The 21,944-nt window shown below is 39.7% G+C and overlaps 1 protein-coding gene across 1 annotated transcript; it reads right to left on the reverse strand.

Annotated features, from left to right (window-relative positions):
* Positions 1-5,214: 5,214 nt before the first annotated feature.
* On the reverse strand, positions 5,215-21,257 carry C1H12orf40 (chromosome 1 C12orf40 homolog). The gene is made up of 13 exons (XM_030469062.1): positions 21,235-21,257; positions 19,593-19,632; positions 17,303-17,438; positions 16,397-16,529; positions 15,819-15,882; positions 14,592-14,792; positions 12,594-12,694; positions 8,888-9,426; positions 8,588-8,660; positions 7,863-7,923; positions 7,129-7,195; positions 6,393-6,475; positions 5,215-5,841 (listed from the first exon to the last, which is right to left on the reverse strand). The coding sequence occupies exons 1-13, from the start codon at positions 21,255-21,257 to the stop codon at positions 5,215-5,217; spliced, it is 2,148 nt and encodes a 715-aa protein (XP_030324922.1).
* Between the last annotated feature and the right edge of the window lie 687 nt (positions 21,258-21,944).

The raw sequence follows: 21,944 nt of genomic DNA on the forward strand, positions 1-21,944 counted from the left end.
GCTGCCTCCACCTGCAGCAGCAGCTGCTGTGAGCAGGCACCCTGGGGTCACTTAGCTTATCCCCCAAGCCCAGCCCAGCCATGGGGTGACAGTGGCTGGCTGTGGCCTGGAGCATCCTGCTCCAGCTGGCCCTCTGGGTTGGGCTTGGACTGGGCAAGCTCAGAGATCCCTACCAGCTTCAGCTGGTGTGGGGTTCTCCAAAAATCATCTGTATGCAGGAACTGCAGCTTCTTTCAAGAACAAATCTCCTTACAGATATGCTGTTTCCTGAGAATCACTCCAGCTCAGGGAGCAGAGTTATTCTTCTGCAATATGATGTATTGACTTGTCCTGTGAATGGCCACAGTTCTGTGTCCTTTGGCCTTGCCAGCCCCTGTGTGCTGTATGTGACACAGTTGCAGTAAATCACAGCCTTCTCTCTGCAAGTATGCACAAACACAGCTGGTTTGGAAGTGGTTTATCACAGTTCTACTAAATAGTACATTGAGTCTCTTGCAGCCTCCCACCTTGTCTTTACTGACTCTCTACTCCTCTGTCTTTTGGCCCAGGCTTCCCCATTGCCTCCCACAAAGCTGGTGTACCACCATCAGCATCCTCTGCAGCCATCTGCATGCTGTATGTCAGCTGGCTGCAAGCTGGACTCTGCTGGGTTTCACATCCAGAGAGCTGCAGCACCCAGAGCAAGCACCATCAAGGTGTGGTCTGCAAATTTACAGCAGTGTGGCCAGGGAAGAGTTGTATCTGTATTCAGTACTTGGCTCACAGAAGCCTGAGACCTTGTTGTAGTCCAACACCACAAGCCCTGGAGAAGTGAGCTGTGATTTGGGTAACTGGGGCTGTCCCCTCTGCCTGTCAGAGACTGTCAGTGAGAAGGGGGCTGGAGAAGGGTTGCAGGAAAGTCATTGCTTTTGTGGGACAGATGAATATTTTTTCCAGGAAACCTCATCCTTCCTGAATTTGTTCTCCATTAAAACAACTGAAGCTTAGGGTAACATTTTCAATGAGAGTCTTTCTCTCCATCTGTATTTAGAAGTGATCAAGTCCCAATGCTGAACAAATGCTCCAGGTTTTTGATTAATAAGAGGTATCCTTTTCCTCAGCAAAAGTCAAGTTACAACTGATTGTCACCACACAGTTAAAAATATACTTCTGTGGCCACCCCAGAGGCCTAGCACGCTTCCAGGAGGATTAACATGGATGAACAGGAGCATCTTTGCCTACACTGTTGCCTCAGAGAAAGCCGATAGTGCCTGTATGTGAATAGTGGGATGATGGTCATTACTGCAGGTTACAAATACCAGTGGCTTACATAGCATCAACTGCTGAACTGTGAGCTGAAGAAAGCACAATTTGATGCTACCACTGAGAGAGAGGAGATTTCCTGTTAAATCAAACTCTTCTCTTCCCAAAAGTCTCCAAAAAAATCAGGTGGAAGAAAACACCTGAGCAGAGAGATCTGTGATAAGGAGGAAGCATGATTCTCTTCTAATGCAATAATAGTAACGTAAATACTTTAAAATAATTCTCTAGTCACTTCAAAAGAGCTGCTGCCTTATTTGTTATCATTGCCAGCACACATACCACTACAAAGATAGCTTTATTTTTCATGATTGCTTTGCAATTACAGGTAAAAATTATAAGGTAATTAGATTTTATGCACTCTCACCCAAAGGCTTTGGGATGTGATTATCTACAGTGATTCACTACCCCAAGTGGTGAATTATTACATTAGAGCCACATGTGTAGCTCTCATGTTCAGCCAGTCAGAAAAGTTGTCTGGCACTGAGCTGCATAGTTTCAGTCCTTACTGGGAAATGGTGCAGTCCAGGCAGAAAGCTGGCTAGAACTGCACAGATTTTGTTAGTAGCTAAGGTGAAAATAAGCCACAGCTCCTGAAAGGCTCTAAATTATTATGAGATATGACTTACTTCTTCATTTGTCCCTACACACTTATGTTGACGTGGTGCAACCATCTCTCTTTTCCCAGTTCTGACCTGCACTCTTTGTCCAGTAGGTTCACAGGAAGAAGCTAGGAGTCTGCCCCACTCAGAGGCTCTCTCTGAGGATCAGGAGCATCTGCCTGAACTCAGATAGCTCTTTTCACCATAAAACAAAGTTTAAAAGGCCCATCAATGATGCCATTCTCATGTACAACTTCATCACATGGTAATGGCATTTTGCCTCAAAGTGGGTCACATCAGCATCTCTCTAAGCACAGCTGCCAGACAGTGCTTGGCCATGTGGCAATTTTACATCTCCCAGTCTAATAAAAACCCCTTGGCTTTGAAGTACACAGCACCAGAGTTTTTAGCTGTAGCACTGCTGTTCACTGGCCCCTGGCACAGCCTCTTGTTGGAGGCCAGCAGACTAAATTAGTCATGGCAGCATTGGCCATGGGAAAGGCTATGAAGCTGGACACGAGCCACTGGAAAAGCTGACAGGTAGGTACCAGGCATGGAGGATTGCTGGATAAACACACGCCTTGGAGCCAGCATGGGCTGCTGCTGCTGTGGCACAATCTGAATGGGCCTCACAATGCTGAGTGAGCAGCTCTGCCTTACAAACCAGGGATAACAGCCAAGCTTCTGGTAAATCATAGCTGTTATTCAAATAAATTACAGCTCCTGTGAAGATGATGAATGTTGCAGTTTAAGATTAAAAATAAAATTACTAGGGAATTTGCTTTAACAATAAGTTGAGGAAACCTAAAAAAAAAAAAAATCTGTTTATGTCAATCCTCAGGAAGTGGTCAGGGAACTGGTTAAATGATGGTTACACATTTCAGAAGTCTGGCTGTGCAAACCACTACCCACGTCTGCAATTTATATATATAGAAGACAATGCTATTTGCTTCTGATTGCAGAAAAGTTCACTGAAATTTCTGATATGCTATTTTTTGAAATGGCATGGCCATAAACCTGCAAACTACTGGATAATGTAGACCATCCAGTAAAAATGGCTCTTAGCTTCAAAAATAAGAGTGGGTAGAAAACAAAGCCACTAGTTTGATGATGAGTACAGGGACAAAAAATGATGGAGTCTCATCAGGGGTGGGTGACACATTTCTTCTGCAAAACCTTTCCTTTAAAAGTAAAAAGAAAAGAAACTGACCTGGTGAACTGACCTGTGAATCTTCAATCATCTGTGGCCAAGGGAGAAAGAACAATATATTCACCTTATAAAAGCAAATCTCCTGCACTGTTCAAGGAATGGTCTCCAGCACAGCTTTTGCCCAAACCCAGTTTTGTAACAAAGAGGATCCAGCACACAGCCAGATGGTAATATATATATATATATACACATATTATACACACACACAAGATGTATAGGTCACAGAATAGGGGTCTTAAAAATCATCTGGTTCCAGCCTCCTGAATGGGCAGGGACACTTCCCCCTAGATGTTGCCTAAAGCCCCATGCAACCTGGCCTTGGACACTTCCAGGGAGGGTGCATCCAGAGCATCTCCAGACAACCTGTTCTAGTAAATAATTTCTTCCTAATACGTAATCTAATTCTACCCTCTTTCCAGCTTAAAACCCCAAGTCTCTCAGTCTGTCCTCACAGGAGAGGTTATCCAGCCCTCCTATCTTTGTGGCTCTTCTCTGGACTCACTCCAACATCTCCATATCCTTCTTGTGTATGGGGCTCTAGAACTGGACAGGGTACTGCAAGCGGGGTCTCATGAGAGCGGAGAAGAGACAGAGAATCACCTCCCTTGACCTGCTAGCCTCACTTCTCTGGATGCAGCCCAGGACAAGGTTGGCTTTCTGGGATGCAAGCACACATTGCTGGCTCATGTTAAACTTCTCATCAACCAACACTCCCAAAAACTTTTCTTTTTGTCCATTCCCTGACCAACCTGTAATTACGCCTAGGATTGTCCCAACCCCTGTGTAGGACTTGTTGAACTTCATGCAGTTTGCATAGTTCCACCTCTCAAGCCTCCCAGGGTCCCTCTTGATAGCCTCCCTTCCCCCCAGCACATCCACCACACCACACAGCTGGGTGTTGTTAGCAAATGAGCTGAGGGTGCACTCAGTCCCACTCTCCATGTTACCAACAAAGATGTTAAGCAGTGCCAGTCCCATTACCAACCCATGAGGAGTACCACTTGTCACTGAGCTCCATCAAGGCTTTGCTCACAGCTCTTTGAGTGTGACTATTGAGCCAGCTCCACCAAGTGGCCCATCTGACAAGCCTGTGTTGCTACAATTTAGAGACGAGGATGTTATGTGGGACAATGTCAAATGCCTTGCATAAATCCAGGTAGGTGACATCAGATCTTTTCCCTTATCCACCAACCCTGTAACCCCATGAGAGAAGGGCACCAAATTTGTCAGGCATGCTATGTATATATCAAGTATGTATGTAGATATAAATAGATAAACATAAATAAGCATGTATGGATATATAAGTAAGTGTCAGTAACTGAGTTTCTCTGCCACCTTTACTAGGAACATTTTTGAGAAGTAAAAACTAAACTATAACGCAGAAACAATATTATCAGAAACTTTTATTTGTTGTCATTTGTACTTTCACACAAACACTGAATGAAGAGAAAAGCATTTCAGATTTTCAGTCTGCAGGGAAGATACAGAAATATGTAAAAGACTTGCCAGTATTCACAACCAGAGAACAAATCAATAGATGTGCTATGGAAGGAAGATTAAGTATTTGGACTTTTTTCCTGGCACAAATTAATGAATTAGTTATTTTAAAATTAAATATTACTCTATTTGTGCAGATGTGCATTTTCTGTTGTTTCCCATTTTTGTGTTGACTACAAACATATGGCAAAGGCTAGTTTGCCTGTTAAAATGAATAAGAATTAGACTATCCTAGTTCTGAACTAAGAACTAATTCAAATTATGTTTTGAAGTGAAACAGAATCTTTCTGCTACCTTCCAGAGAAGCAAAATCATTACCAGACTACAAAATCCTATGGACTGATGGCTGGGGGGGGGGAGCCAATCTAAGTCCTAAAATTTGTATTTACTTGGCTATTGTAAAATCCTATGTTACCAGCTGAAGATCTATAGAAATCCATAGCTGGAAATAGATGTAGGCAGCTAGAGATCTGTAGTTAATATTAATTTAAAGCAAACAAACAGCAAAAATTATTTTGTTTAACCAAGCTAGAAAAAACAAAATATGCCAATTAAATGAAACACATTAAGAAGAGGGAAAACCTTCTCTATTCCTTGCACACCATTCTACTTGGTCACTGCTTGTCTCTCCTTCATTTTATCAATGTAGCTCAGCACCTGGAGAGTCCTGCCAGCCAAACTCAGATACTCAGCTTCAGGAGGAAGCACAGCTGGTCCCGCTGCGCTGCCCGTGCCTGCCGGCTGCTGATCCTCAGCCGCTGCCATTTCCTGCCCTCCAGCGGTGCCCGAGGTGCCGGGAGGAGGGACCCGACCCGGGCTGCGGGCAGAGGGGAGGGAGCTCCCACAGCTGCAGAGCTGAAGACTCTCACACTGGGTGGCAACATCCACCTTTTCTACTTCTAAAACAGAGCTCTCCGTCTGCGACCAACCATCACACCTGGTACTGCCAGTGATGCGCCCTCTTATAAGGGCTTGGTGTGACGAGTTGCCCTCAGTTGGGGCACTTTGCTTTTCATTTTCTTCTTCAGTGGCACATAAAATAGAGCCTTTCTCCTCAGTATGGGTTGCTTCTTCTCCAGTCAAAATATTGCAGGGCTGGAGAGGCAAGGTTCTGGTGTGAGGGATTTTGATGGGCTCTGTCCTTGCTGAGGCTGAGACTAGGTTGTCATCAGTTATCTTCAAGGACTGTTCATTTTGATATTCCTTCTTTTTGGCTGTCTCTTCTTCTTCAGACTGTTTGAACAGAATTGTATGAATGCAGCTTTTTAGATAGTTCAGTAACTAAGGACTAAGTTAATAACTAAGTTAATGAAATAAACAGGAAGGCCAGAACTGTTTGGGGTCTTTATTAAGTCTTTCTTCAGGGATGTGTTCCTGACCTTTGTTAAAGACGTGGGTAAGGTGGGCCTCTGCTTTCTCACAGAATTTATGTTCTTATATTGTGTCATTTTTGTATTGAAGAATGGCTGAAAACATAGAGTGTGTCAAATGCTCCTGCTTTACAGGCATGTAATGTCAGGCAGCTATACATGGAGGAAGAATCCAGAAGCTTGCTTAGCATCCTCCACAGCTATGTTACTGTAATTCCACAGCAAAGACAAGATCTGTTAAACTATGTAGGAAAATGTATAGCTAGTCATTCCTTGCCTTCCTCACACATGAGGTTCCCCTGTGCAAAACCAAACCATAAATAAGATTCAAGCTACATCCACCTTTGGATGCACTCAGGCATCCAGATATCATCCAAATGACCCCCTGCAAAGCCTCAGAGGGGCAGTACGCACTGTGTCAGGACTAGAGCTGAAACAGCTCTCTGTCTGCCTTGGAGAGTAACTGGGAGACTGACTGCTGAGTGATGAGTCCACATCTGAGAAACAAAATGAACAAGGCAGAAAAGGGGTTATTCAACAAAAATTTCCCAAACATCCAACTCTCAAGTACAGCAGGTAGAATTAAACATTGCTGCTTCTGATGCAGCTTTAAGATAATGTTTAAAGACATATTAGTGAAGTCAACCTGGTTCTTGGCAATAGCCAGTTCTCCTTTCAGGACAACACATCTTAGCAGAAAGTGTGAGAAAAGTCCCCCAGAACTTCAACTATGCTGTTAATCTGCAGCCTGTATCAGCAGCAGAACTGCGCTACCCGAAAGGAGGAAGGACTCTGCAGAACAAGGGTGGGGAGAGAAAGCAGCAAACTCCCTGCACACCTTTGTTACCATACAAATTTCATGGGCTTATGGCCATGTTTTTCTCTTGGGGGCCCTTGGGAGGATTTCTGCTCTGAAATGCAGCCAGCACAGCTGACTCCTGTAGCTACAAAGGGAGCAAAAAGGATGTGGGACCTCCCTTCTGACTCCTCTTACTCTGTCCATATGTGAATCAAAAATACAAGCCTTTCTCAGATGTTACATCCTAGGAAGATCAAAACGCTTGTCTCTGGCTTTAAAATAAACCATTTCAGCTTCACATGTAGAGAAAAAACAAATTTTAAAAATTAATAATGTATAAATGGTACTAACCCTTCTCTGTCTTGTGAAGATTTGAACTCACTGCAGGCTTATAATCTTTCTCTTGTGCTGCTGTGAACTTTTAAAAATAACTGTTAATAGTGAGGGATCAGCACCTCAGGTTAAGTAATGTTTCTTTTTTACATTACATAAAGGAGATACTGCACTGTATCCCAAATTCTTTCATGAGGCAGAAAACCCCTGAGCAACACCATATGTACCTCACTGATTTCTACAGAGAAAACATCTGAAAGATTTTTTTATAGGTATATTGTATATGTATAAAGCCCCTTTATAACAATGAAATGTTCTGCATATAGTGTCTGGGTACTACCTGAAAAAATCTGATCCCAAGAGTAAATGGGTAATTTACACAATGTATTTCAGGTATCAGCTTAGGTGTGAATCAAACTGTGTAAATTATGGACCTGAAAGGACTTCCTGAACCACACAACTAGAAGCTGTTTTTTTCTGATTCCTTACACAAACCATGATGGAAAAGAAGCTTCCACAGAAGTTAATTCAGTGAAGCTAAATTTTGTTTCTAATTTGTTTTCTAATTTTGTTGTTGACATTCCTTCTGTACCTCAAATGAATAGTGCAAAACAATAGGCCTGTCAGAGAAAAAAAAAAAAAAAAAAAAAAAAAAAAGAAAAAGAAAAAGAAAAAAAAGAAAAAAAAAAAAAAGAAAGGAAAAAAAAAGAGAGAGAGAAAAAAAGAAAAAAAAAAGTCTCTTTAAAAGTTACCTGTTCATATCCAAAAAGCTGTCTCTGTCTCCAGGCTGATTCATTCACAGATTCATCCTTACTGAGGGATGCAAACAGAGTTCTCTGGTAAGTGATTTCCTTTCCTATAATTTTATTTCCTATCTATACTAAAATAATTTAGTCTAGATTTTTTTTTCTTCAATTTCTATTTGGTCTTGAGTAAACATTAAATGCTTCCCACTACTGAGATCATTGAAATTATTTCTGAACCTTAGATTTAATACCAATAACCTGTTTTTCAAAAGTCTCATTTCTGTTGGAATGCAAGTTGCAATGAGAGATGACAGATGATAGTGCTGCTTTGTAATATCTAAGGTGGTATGGATAAGAGTCTTTGATAAAACTGTTTCTTGTAAAACATGGGGCACTCACATATCCTTCCTTTAGCCCAGGGAAGACACTGATTTCCTCTAGTCAGTGGAAGGAGACAGGGTCTTTCAGAAGGCAAGTGGGAGCATCTACTTAACTGTCCCATGAAGAAGTCTTTCTCTACTTACCATGGGCAGATGAACAATGGTACCAAGGGCTTACATGCATTTAAGTCTTTTCACATTAGTCACTATTTTCAGTGGGAAAACTTGTGTCCTCCTCAGTAATACTGTTTAGAATTTTGCCTTCATGTTCTCTTAACAGGATTTGTCCAGTTCAGCAAGGTCTCTGCAGTTATGACTAGTTAATAGACTGATAATTTCCATTGCACTCACCTATTTTTTCTGAAGTGGTTCTGTACATTCTCCTTTAAATTAATCTGATGGTCATGGTGATAAGCAAATGCCTCTAAAATAAAAAAGTAAGCCTTGATTATTAAATGCAGTAGTATAATTCTAATTTGAATATAAATGTTTCTGCCAACTTTCAAAAAGAATTTAAATAATTTGATTTTAAGTCATGAAGATTTATGACATGCTTTTGGTCAAGGCAGACACATTTCTGCATACAAAAATGTATGTCCTTAAAAGAAGACTAAGAATTAGAATATATGTCCTTAAAATACTGACACTTACCAATTTTTTCAAGGTTGGCAGGTTTTTCTTTGTTTTCAGAGGGTATAAAGTAGTGCTGTCCCTTGTAACAGTCCTGCAGGTGAGTTTTATGATGTCCACTGGTTTGCTCATAGTTTGCACTTGAGACATCATTACTTTTAAACAAAAGCTGTTCTGGAGCTGTGAAAACACCTTCAAGGTGTCTGTCTACAGAATTGTTTGTTGCACTGATTGCACAATAAGCCTCTCTGGTATTATAATGATAATTTCTGTTGGTCATTTGATTTCCATCATTAGTATCAATGGTAAAAATGGCACCACTACTCTGGTTAACAAAAGGATTAAAATGCTGCATGGAAGGAATATTCTGGATTGGTTTGCTCGTATCTTCAAACAGTGCCAGAAAGGAACAGTCACTTCCATTCTGGGGAGCTTTCAGTTCTGCAGTTTCTTTCACAACATCAAACAACAGTTCTTTTATTCCTTCACTGTTTTCTGATTCATTAGTGGTCATTATCACTGGATTTTTCCTGGCAGAATTCATATAGTCCAGCCTGGGGCTGGTAGGTGAGATGAGGGCAGAAAAAAAAAGAAGAGTTTGCTCAGTACAGTACATAAATAAGCAAAACACAAACTGCTAACACTAAAAATTATGATACCTTGACAATAAAAATCTAAAACACTTCAGTGCTCACACACTTGCTTTTGTAGTAAACATACATTATTTCAGCTGAGAAAGTGTCCTGTATTTTACGTATATTTTATTTCCCCTTTATAGTAAGGTTGACTTGAAATGAGTTCTGTTCCATGATGTTTTCAAACATACCAAGACATGAAATACATCATATTTATAAACTGTGATTTATAAATTCATCCACTGTATGTCACTGCTGCTCCACCAGCTGACCAAAGGAAGCCACTTTGGAAGAAAAAAAAAGGAAGATAGCTTCTTCTGCTCACTAAAAAATGCTTAAAATAGTTTGCTTTTTAAGACTATAATTCTCTCTTGCACTGAAAGCCAATAATATTCTCTGTGTATTTTTAATTACTGGTCTCTTTAGCAAGTGACTTCTATTTGTACTTGAGGTTAGTAATCCTAATGCAGCACAGAAGTTTCCTATTCTACTGTCAGGAGGCCTGTAAGACATTTTGCTTGCCAGATACCCCATATCTAATAGTAGTGGTTTTGAAGATGCTATCATGTCAGTGTCATCAGCATGAAAACACTCATGCTTTCACTTACTTGGCTCATAATGTAACTTTTTTACTGCTTTTTTCTAGGCTTGATCTGTTGACTGAACTTGCAGAAAATCTGAGCAAAAAGGTTGAGAGGCTTCTGAAGCACAGAGAACTGGCAAAGGTGACTATTCAAAAAATGCCCTTTTTAAAAAAGAAATTGAGGAATTATATCAATGGAACTTGAAAATGGAAATGTAGGACAGCAAACTCTTACTGGAGAATACATCTGTAATATTTTGATCAGCAAATACTTGGAACTGCATAAAGCTCCTAGAGAATGTAAATGAGAAAACCATACTCACTACTTATGGAAGTGCCCTCAGAAGAGTTTTAAAAGGCTAAGCACACGAGACTTTTCTTTTGGAGAAACCTGAATGCATCTCCATGAGGGAGGTAAAAACATTTTGTGAAGCAATTCAGAATCCTGTTCCTAACTCTGGCTGAATATGTGATACAGCTAAATAAAAGTTAATAGTAGATGAGGAAATAGGTAAGCACATTCAGAATGAAAGACATCTGGTATTTTTAGAAGACATCCCAAAAATGTAGTTAATAATCATGAGGTGTTACCCCTCTCTAATGTATGTACTGTATGCACATTGATTACAATTAAAATTGTAATGTAATTAAAATTAATGTAACTGCTACAATTACATTGAAAGATTGTACAAGTTTATACTCTTCACACTCAGTGAAAGGAACTCACTTCCCAGAACTGCCAGCTCTTGAGGTATAAGAATTTATTGCTATAGCAGATAAACACAATACAAGGATGATAAAAAGAAACGGATTTGGAGAATGGTTCAAAAGAAGTTGCTGTTCATGAGCCATGAAGGGGCAGAAGACTAAGGGGAGTGCCATAAGCAGAGAAGGGCAGGCCTGAGAGGCTGTGGAGACAGCAAAAAAAAAAAGATGTAGGTGAGATAAGGTCACATAGGTCTTTAATGTAAAGATATTCATTAGGTCTTCACCAAGATATACAGCAAGGTGAATGTTATCCTCACTTCAGATTTTGCTGGAGAAAGCTAGGAGAAACGAGAGAGTAGAGAAGGAGAAAGGAGTTAAGACTGGGAGATGACTTGTTCCTCAAGTTACCATGTAAACAGAGAGCTTATCAGTCACTTGACTTCCAAGGCAAACAGGCTGTAGGTAAATCAGGAACAGCAAAATAATGCCCAGCCTTTTAATGGCTTTTTCCAGCCTAGGCTTGAGAGCAATAGGAACTGTCAATGAAATGGCAGACGTACAGAATTAAAAAAGTAAAGGAAGATTAGCCCTGTAAGACCTCTAGATTTTAAGCAGGAGCTCCTGGAAAGACACTGAAATAAATGTATCCAGCCCTAAATACTCTGATATTGAAAATATTTTTAATTGCCACATACAAAAAGAAATATTTTCTAGATTTCATAGAATCACAGAAACATCATGGTTGGAAAGGACCTTCAAGATCATTGAGTCCAACTGTCAGCCCTACACTACCGTAACCACTAAATCATCTCCAGATCATAGAATGTTAGGGATTGGAAGGGACCTCTAGAGATCACCCACTCTCACAGAAATTTCTCCTCATGTTGAGGTGGAACTTCCTGTGCTCCAGCTTATACAGGAGAGACCTCATCCCTCTCTACAACTCCCTGAAAGGACATTGTAGCCACGTGGGGGTAGGTCTCTTCTCCCAAGTAGCTACCAGTAAGACAAGAGGGCATGGACTTAAGCTCTGCCAGAGGAGGTTTAGGTTAGATATTAGGAAAAAATTCTTTACAGGGAGGGTGATCAGGCATTGGAATGGGCTGCCCAGGGAGGTGGTGGATTCTCTGTCCCTGGAGGTTTTTAATAAGAAACTGATGTGGCACTCAGTGCCATGGTCTGGTAACCACAGTGGTAATGGATTAAGGGTTGGACTTGGTGATCTCAGAGGTCCTTTCCTATCTGGCTGATTCTGTGATTATACCCATTAGTCCTTGTCCTATTACTGGGCACCACAGAAAAGCGACTGACATTCTTTTTTTTAAAAAAGTGTATATTCTCATATAAGTGTTATTCAAACTACTCTAAAAAAAAAAAAAAAAAAAAAAAAAAAGGCTAAAGGCTATAGCAGAATCACATGTGAAAGAAAAGGAAGTTGCTCCATAGCTACAGCATTAAGGTCATGAGACAAGCACTTGCAACAGTGACAAGAATGAGTGAGCTCTGTGACCTGTTGGTGAATCCATGCTTCTCACCCGGGGTGGATTCAGTAACACCATCGTGTGTGACATAGCTAAAAATAGATCACAGTTCTAAGTGCCTCCCTAAAATTCCGATTTTTCTGTCTTCTAGCAAATTTATATAGCTCAGTCTTTCCAATTAATTTCAATTCCTACTTGAAAACCACCAAAAATCCGTGAAACATCAAGTAGCAAAAAAGTTTCAGATTATCTTAATATTTTTGTTACTTAAATTTGGATGTCACTTCTCTTTTTAATGTAAAATCACTGCCTACCTATGCAATGGATTAAACAGATCCTGAGGCACTGTATCAGACTTCCTGAAAATACAGTGGCTTGGAGGTTTTGTAATCCAAGGGTCTTGAGCAAAATTATTTCCTGTCTGAGAAAAGAGTAGAAGCTGTCAAACTCTAAATATTTATCTAAATATTTATAACAGTAGTAGTGTTTTAAACTTTAAGGCTGGGTTTGCAAATAGTATGCATATTTTCTCACATGGGTTTTTTTGGTATTTTTTTCTTCTTTCATCTCTACAGTAGAAGCCAAAACCTCCTTAGAGCTCAACTGAGTTCTGTGAAACTCATACTTTTCTATATTTGTATATCACTGCCAACATGCAAAATGTCCTTTTAGCACCTCGTCCTCTCATCGTATGGACAAGCTTGGTAGACTGTAACAAGATGAAGTCCCAATGAAGTTCACATAAACACGGAGAACTGCTGTCTGGAAGGGACCTCAAGAAGTATCTAGTCCAATCTGCTAAAAGCAGGACCAGCTTCAAGGTTAGGCCAGATTGTTCAGGATGGTTCAGCTGATGGTTCACTTCTGTGGCAATACCTTTTCCCATGCAAACAGAATTTCTACTCTTGAATCTTATGATCTTCTTGCCATTTCACTGTATACCTCTGGCTCTGTCCTGTCTGCAACTGTGTTCAGACTGTGCAAGACACCATCCCTGTCCATCCACATCCCTGTAGCCTCCTCTTTCCCAGGATATGAAAGCCCTCTTCACTCAGTCTTTCCACACTAATCATGCACTTCAATCCCCTAAACAGTTTCTGTGGCAGTTAATTTGTCTTGCTAGTTTGCTGATTTCTCTCCTGTGCTGGAGGTCCCCAAACTGGGCACAGTGTTCAGATGTATTCTCACATATGCTGCTCAGAGGGAAATAAGCACCTGATTTTGACAGCTGGCTATGCTCCTTCTAGTGCAACCCTCTCTGTATTTGACCTTCTGGTTGACGAGGTCCCTCTGAGTAACAGCCCTGCTACTGTAATGATCACTCTGCAAATTCATTGTCATGCATGAACCTGCTGAGGTGCCAAGGGTACATTCTGTCTCATTGTGCAACTCTAATGAACATGTACCAGGCTTGGTAATAATCTCTGGGGATCCCTGTCATTACTAACCTGTTGCCAATTAGACTTCAGCCCACAGAAAACTACTTGGAGCATTACAGTAACAGGTATTTTTTTACCCATGTTTATTGTCCATTCCTCTGATTTGTAAATCCCATGGGAAAACTTGTCAAAGCCTTCCTAAAGTTGAGGTAAATAATATCTACTGCTCTTCCTTGTCCATAGAGCTAGCCATTTCATCAGAAGGCAATCAGGTTGAGCAGGCACAGTATGGCCTTGGTAAATCTATGCTGGCTGTTACCAGTCACCTTGCCTCCGGGAGGTCTAGTTACATAATCCTTTCAGGGACAGAGCTGAGAAACTTTTCTGACCACTGTGCTCCTGATGACAATCTTTCAAAGATGACATCTGCCCTGCAGTGGTGTCATCGAACTCCTTCAATATACTTGGATGCACCCTGTCCAGTCCTATGTATTTCTTAATGTCCAGGTTACTAAGGATTCTCTAACTTGATCCCTCACTTCTATTTTTGTACCACTCTCCCTCAAATTCTCCTGAGCTTGAAGATATGCCAGAGAGCATACCTTGTCAGAGAGCCTGAAGCAAAGAATGTCTCAAGTGTCTCAGACTTTTCATGTTCTTTGTCACTAGGTCATCAACTCTTTATCAACAGACAGCACAGTAAGTGACTAACTCTCTTCCTGCAGATGTCAGAGATACTGAGAGCTCAATGAACAAAAGCTCATCAAGTGTATTTTATTGCCATAAATATAACTGTGTATATGGAATATTAATTGCCATCAGCCTACAAGAAATGTTAATCATTCATAATTAATTCCACCTTAACGTTAATTCTACACACCAAATAAGTGAAAGCTTTTTTAAGTAACTCTGCTGAAATGAAAAAAAAATCAATCAAACCTGGTTTTGCAGCTTCTCTTCATAGGTCTGTTCCCAAGTGCTACCCATGAGGTTTGTGTTGTAATTTTCTTCAGAAAATTGTGAGCAGTTAGGGGACCAAAAACCCGAAGAGGACATTGGACATGCACTAAAACCTCTTGCTATGTTGTCTTCATGTTCCATACTAGAGTCAGCATACCTTAATTCTGTTACTTGAGGTAACTAGACAAAACATATAGCAAAGGGACATTTTACTTATCTAAAGCTGTTTTAATTATTGCATAAAGTTCAAAGTAATAAAATCTTTCTACATCTTTTACATCTACATATGTATCACATGCAAGAGAAAGTCTTCATGTATCCTACTATGATTATTTAAAAAACCCGTAAGTTAGTAAGGGCTTATTTGAGGGAAACAAGTCCCTACTTAAATTGAAACATACACACAGATTGCAACAAGCTGAAAATTATTAATTGTTTTGCCCTTCTTTCAGCTTAATAAAGTGGATATATCTTAATTACTTAAATTCCATACTTCAACTTCTGACAATTTTAAAATCAGTTCTTTGCAACATATGGTACTTACACTTTATTTTTCATAAATACATTAAATCATACATTAAATACATACATTAAATCAGGTTTTTGTGTGTACACACTGCATTGCCACATGTTTTGATGAATGTAGGTAAATCTGTTCGTACTAGTGGAGGTTGAGGAGAAACCTACCCATTATTTTGAGCCATTATTTCTGGCCACATTGTGTGCCTTCAAGAAACAGATTTTCACAGTAAACTCAGTGAGTGCATGAACTTCCCAGTCATATCCACAGACACTTGTAATAAGTTCCTCTTAAAGACTCACTTCTATCTATGCTTCTCACATTTCATCATTTCACATTTCTGCGTATTTTTTTACTTTACCCACTCTGTGCCTCAGCCTCTTTCCCATACTCTCTGTCCTTTGTGACTAGCTTAGATCACTGATATTCTTAAATATTTTGTGAAATGCCTAAAACAAGGTTATACTTTCAATATATGTGAATAAATAACAGGAACAAATCTAAAATTTTCTATGAAAATATGACTGGCATATAACATAATAGGAGTATATTCCTTCCCTACAGAAGAAGACTTCACATGTTTCAGTATCCCTGAGATGTGGACACTCTTTGAAAAATCACTTAAAAAGAGAGTTATTGCTGCACATTTTCAGCTTTACATGAGTGAGAACAATAAACTCACTTACCTTATGGCTTTTTACTTTCTCTGAGAGATGCTGCCTTCTGCTGTCCAATACTTGCTGTTGTAACCTTGTAAAATAAATACAAACAGCCTATGATGTACAACATATAAGATCTAGAATACAAACATTCTTAGTATTATTTAGAGAATAATTTAATAACATTATTCCACACATCCTAAAAAAGCCTGATTCTTAAGTTGTTATGAGCAGCCAGTGTGTAAGTCAGTCAGTTCATGGTGTCTGAAGTTGGATAGGAAAACAGTGTAAGTGAAAAATGGTTTTTGAATAGACTGGTCTGCGAGGTAAACAGTGTATGTACCTGACAAAAGTAAAGACACTTTTTTTTCTTTTTTTCTTTTTTTTTTTTTAATCTCTAGGCTTCTGTACAGTATTTAATTTAGAATACATTTATTTACTCTCTCATAGCAGGATTATCATGGAATACCAGGAGTGATTGTGGAACTTCTTTGTCTTAGAATGGTATACTTACATTTACTTAATACTACAAATATAAGACTCTGATGAGATACTTTTTCTAGAACTTCATTATTGCTTAACTACTGCCTGTTTTATTCAAGTACCTGTTCTGGATGTCATCTAAATTTGACAAGTGCTGCGTACGTGGTGGTGACACGGGGAGCTCAATGTTGTGCCTCTTACCAGGTATTTTTACATTCTCAGTGATATCAATGTGGACTGGCTTCCTTGTATTCTCTGCAATGAAAGTATTTGGAGTGTCAGCACTAGGCTTGGAGAAAGTTCTGAGCTACCTGCATTTTCTTTAGCATACAAGAGCTGTTGTTTTAAGTTTTTTAATTAATATAAAGCCTTTTTTTTTTCTTTCTTTCTTTCTTTGTTACTAGCAATGCAACAGCTCCCTTTTAAATGGCATTAGAGGATAAAAATTATTTAAGGTCAGCTGCTGTGTGTAGACAAGCTCTGTTGACCTACTCAGTCACTTTCTAATATTCCTGAGCATAGGACAACATATTCTCCACAATTTGGCTTATGAATATGTCACAGAGGGTAAGAGTTAGGACTCTTGTAATTTGTAGAGGCTTTTTTAGAAGCTTAATGATGGATTTTAAGAAAGATACTCTGAGTAGAACTGATAGACTATTCCAAATGCCCCACAAAAGTTATGAAAAAAAGGAGTGGAATACTAATGGACCCATTCAATGGCAAAGGGGAAAATAATGGATGTAGGGAAAACTTAATGTATGGGATGAGGAAGGTGCACAAGTGCACGGTTTTAAAGGTGAATCAGGGAGCAGCCAAGGTTATTTGATTTCTCTTATGTCCTGTCTTTTTATTCAACCATAATGTTTCTATTTATTTACAATACTATTTTTACATTTTGAAAATAAAACAACACTTATTTGAGCATTAAATTATAAGTGGAAGAAAAAGAACTATAATTACAGTAGCAGCTACTGATAACTGATTCTGTTAACTGTGAAGTCAGAACACTGTTAGACTAAACTTACCAGTGTTGTCCTTTTTGACTGATATCTGGTTAACAACATACAGATTGAGGAGATCTAAACTGACTGCTGAACTTTTAGGAGATGATACTCCAAGAAGCTTCATTTTTGATTTAAGTTTCTTCTTTTCAAAGTATTCCTAAATGTTTTAAAAGACAGAATACATTTTTGACAGAAGCTTCAACAACACATTTGCAGCGTGTATAGTTCTTCTGAAATTACCATGCAAGACTTTAGACACAATTCTTAGTAATAAAAAGGAATTAAATCCCTCCAATTCTCACATCCTTTCTATTGTTACTTAGCTTGGTTTTGCTGTGTTTAAAGAGACTGCACATCATCACATGCAAAATATATCACTGTTCTCATGATGTCCAAAACTTAGTACTTAACACTCGTGCCTCAAACTTGTGTATGATCATTAAAACTATTTCTTTAAAATAAAAGTCATAAAAAAATTCTGCAAGGAAAAAGTCTTAAAAAAAATAAATTTGGCCTTTTTAGGCAATTTATAAGCTATTATAATCTATAAGGACAGGAAGAGTTTATTTGACTTTCTTGACATAGAAAATAGACTTGTAGACTTGCAAGGAAAAAAAAAAGGTAAAGAAGAAAAATCTTGAAGCCTGGGACTTTGCAAAGGCTTTTTGTTGCAAGAACACAAAGAAATACAACTGACAGTTTGAATACATCAGGCAGATAATTCTGGAATTTTAAGTAAAAAATCTCTTTATACAAGACTACCAGTAATCATCCTAAAATCCTTGGCATCAAGCGCAGCAAATGGATAAAGTACAATTTCTTTATCTTAACCCCAAGAAGGATATTGAAAACTGAAGGCTATATCAAAACACAAAATAATACTGTCTTTTCCTCTGGAATGTAATTCCTCTTGTAAGTGCAGATTACATGTAACTAATATACTCATCATGTTCATTGGCAACTATTTTCCAGTATAAGTTATTATATTACAGTCTTCAGCTGTCTATGATGCTATAATCTGTGAAAAATATCTGTTCTTTGTAAGAAGAATATCTGCAGTAGGGTAAATTCATCCTAGGTACAAATCAAAACTTAAAAATTAATATGGCTTTGGAGTCCACACCACAAAAGCATACCCATGTTCCCTCAATGTTCTAGATAGTTCCTTCCCATCACATCTAAATTACTAAATTATTATTAACTGTGTAACAGCAGTAACAAAATTACCACTGTGTTTAGCAATATGCTACTAAATTACTAAACACAATCCTCTCTTGGATAATTTTGATTTCTCCCCTCCACTGAAGTAAATTACAGTTGCAATGCAAATTGTGTGGCTTAGACCAATAAATCCCTGAGAAAACAGGTATTTTGAGAACTCACAGGACTCCAGGAGACTGGAAAAGCAGAGTGGGCAACAAACTGCTGGTTGCTCCCACATTTCCTTAGGTAAAGGTTTTAATATCAGAGACTGTATCCATACTGCCAAGACTGTTTTTCCTTCTCCTGTAAGTGCCAGTGCATCTGCCTGTGGCATTGGGAGGTACCCACTTCAGTGGTGGAACTTCCCAATACTGCCTTTTTTTTCCCAGCTGCTGAAGAGAAATTTGATTTTTCTATGTTTATAACTATCCTCTCTTACTGTTTTCTTTCTCTTTCCTGTTTGATATGTCTTCTGCTATGCCAGGGATAAATTTCACGGAATCATAGAGTAGCTTAGGTTGAAAGAGACCTTAGAGATCATCTACTCCAACCTCCTTGCCATGGTCAGGGACCCCTCTCATCAAGACAAGGTTGCTCAAAGCCTCATCCAGCCTGGCCTTAAACACCTCCAGGGATGGGGCATCCACAAATTTGATTTAATTATTTCAGTTTCAGATTCAAAATACAAATAAACAGCCCTGCTTTTTCAAATGCCAGAATAAAGTACTCGATGAGCCTAACATTCTATTATATACCCTAGGAAAACAGCTGTGTGTATGTGCAGTAGTCTAGCTAACCACATGGTTGCCACTACAAGGCTTAAAGCAATCCAATGCATCAGCACACACCAACATAATATACTAACAGAAATAATTCAGTAAAACTTAAATTGGGCACATTCATTCATTCATGCCTTCTCCTACTTTCTCCTCATCCTGCTGTTATTCAGTGTGGTAAAACATACAACAAGACTTCTGCTCTAAAAGTTACATGCAGGCAGGCAAATATATTTCAAGTATTGTGCTATAGTTTTCAGTCTCACTCCAAATGCTTTGAAATGCTAAAGCATTTAAACATTATAAAATTCAAGATGGCAAGAACTATTTACCTTCTGCTTTCTCCTTTCCTGCTTTAGTATGATTCTGCTCCTGAAAGATGGAAATAATTATTGCTTTAACAGTAAAAGTATAATCTTGAGTCATGGCCTGAATTGCTCATAAAAGCCATTGAGAATTTAGGGCAAAAACATGTTGTTATGTTATGTTATGTTATGTTATGTTATGTTATGTTATGTTATGTTATGTTATGTTACTTTATTTTATAACGGATCAATGCATCAAATAGTAATGTCAACATCTCTCTGCTGAAGCCACTTTGAACCTAGGATAGGACCATTCTATCTTAGGGCTACCAAATACATTAAATATTCAGAAGGAAAAGCTTTCAGGCATTTGACCTGTAGTGCAAAATTTAATCAATTCTTAAATTCTTAAGGAATCTTTGTCAGTATATGCAGTTCTCCCAGTTTTCTTTGTCATGCTGCAACCTAGTTACAAAACAACATTAGCAAAGAGAGCAAAGGAGCCCAGTACAAGTCTCTACCTTTTGGGGACTGTACAGAATATTGTGAACTCTTTAGAAATGGTAAGAAAAATAGATCGTCACTATGCGATGCTGTTGTTTGTGCTATATAGGAGACTGTTATACCTTAAACAGTATTTCTCATTTGCTAAAGATAGTCTAAAAGTAATTCCATAGTGCATAAAATTGAAGCTCTGGGTCACTGCTATGAGCAGGATGAGCATGGCTGCAATCCTTTTTACTCTGCTTAGTTAGAACCTTCTAAACATGCACATAGTATTTACCCTTGCAGTGGGTAGAAGTGGCAGTAATGGAGAGTATTTCTGACACCTGAATGCAAATCCCAAACTCACCTCAGAAATTCTGTCAGATAATTAACAGAAGCAGAAAGCAAGCAGGATTACTCGCTAAGTGCAATACTCCTCCCCACTGCCTTTTCTTACAGACAGAATATTATGATAGAAAGGCATTCAGAGCAAAGTTGGGATTGCAGCATTTTTTTTTTTTTCCAAACTGAAGCTTGCCCTTCCCCTTGTTTCAGACTGGCAGCTTTCAGAAACCTTGCTTTGCTGGGAAGACTTCCAGATGGTGGGGCATTATTTTAGTTTGATTCCGCATAGAGTCAGGATAATTATAAAGCTGTGTTTAGCAACATTACTTCCAAATGGCTTACAAAATCTGCAAGGTTTAAATTTCTAGTAGATAGGCAGATGGCCCAGCACCTAAAGAAACTGAATATTGTTATTATTTTTAACATTACAACTCAGAGGTTATTTTACTATTTCAGTGTATCTAAATACCTACACATCTTCCTTCTCTAAATGGTAATCACTGCCATTTGTGAGGCCATGAGGAAAGGCCCAAGCAGGAGAGCCTCACCCAGACCCCATCTGTGGAGAGATACCAGGCCCAAATGTGAGCTCCTCCTCACACAGTCTGGTTCGGGAGGGGAGTCCAAGGGTGTCACACATCATGGTTGTGAGGGGGCACCAGGGCTGTCTCATACACCGTGGCTGTGAGGGGACACTGGGGCTGTCTCACACATCATGGCTGTGAGGGGACACCAGGGCTGTCTCAGACAATATGTCTGTGCCCGGTCTGTGGAGGCACACCCAGGCAGTCAGTCAGCAAGGAGCCATTTCTGGCAGCCTTTGAAGAGTTTCACTTACCGACTGCCACCAACCCAATTCATTTTCTGCCTCTGAGGACAGAGGGAGAGCAACCAGGTGCAGTGCTGGGGATGGAGAGGGCACCCCAGGGATGGTTTGTCACCTCCCAACAAGGCCGCAGGGTCCTCCTGAAGGGCCTTCTCCTCCCTGGGAGCGCCAGGGCAGCTGCTCTCCTGGCTCCCAGGCTGCCTGGTGCTGGAAGAGAAGAAGGAGAGTCAGGCAGAAGGACAGACAGGAAAAGAAAGATGCAGAAAACCAAGCAGGGCAGGCTGATGGCGGGGGGGAACTGATGCTCTGGTTGCTGCCATCCTTCCTCTACCACTGTCATTCCCCTACAGGTTGCTGCCAGAGCCATTGCTCTTTTGCAAGGCTCTTGCTTTCCCAAGTAAATCAAACTCACAGCTCTTGGAGTGGGCTACTCAGCTGTTGATGTTTTAGCTTCCAGGCCCACTTGGCACATCACAGTAATTTCTAGGTCAAGAGAGAAGCACCTTCCTCCACATTGTACTCTTCCTCAAGTATTTCAGATGCAATGGGAGAATCAGCAAGCATTTTCTACTAGGAGTTGTCATTGCCCTTGGAACTGCCTGATGAGTTTTTGTGTATAAATAGTGACAAACCCTTGAGGAGGGAAGCAGAGCTGTGGGTGCTCCTGGGACACCTCGGCAGCACCCACATCTCCTCTCACTCCCTTCACTGTGACTCACTGC

This window comes from Calypte anna, chromosome 1 (assembly GCF_003957555.1).
Source record: "Calypte anna isolate BGI_N300 chromosome 1, bCalAnn1_v1.p, whole genome shotgun sequence".
Classification (NCBI taxonomy): domain Eukaryota; kingdom Metazoa; phylum Chordata; class Aves; order Apodiformes; family Trochilidae; genus Calypte; species Calypte anna.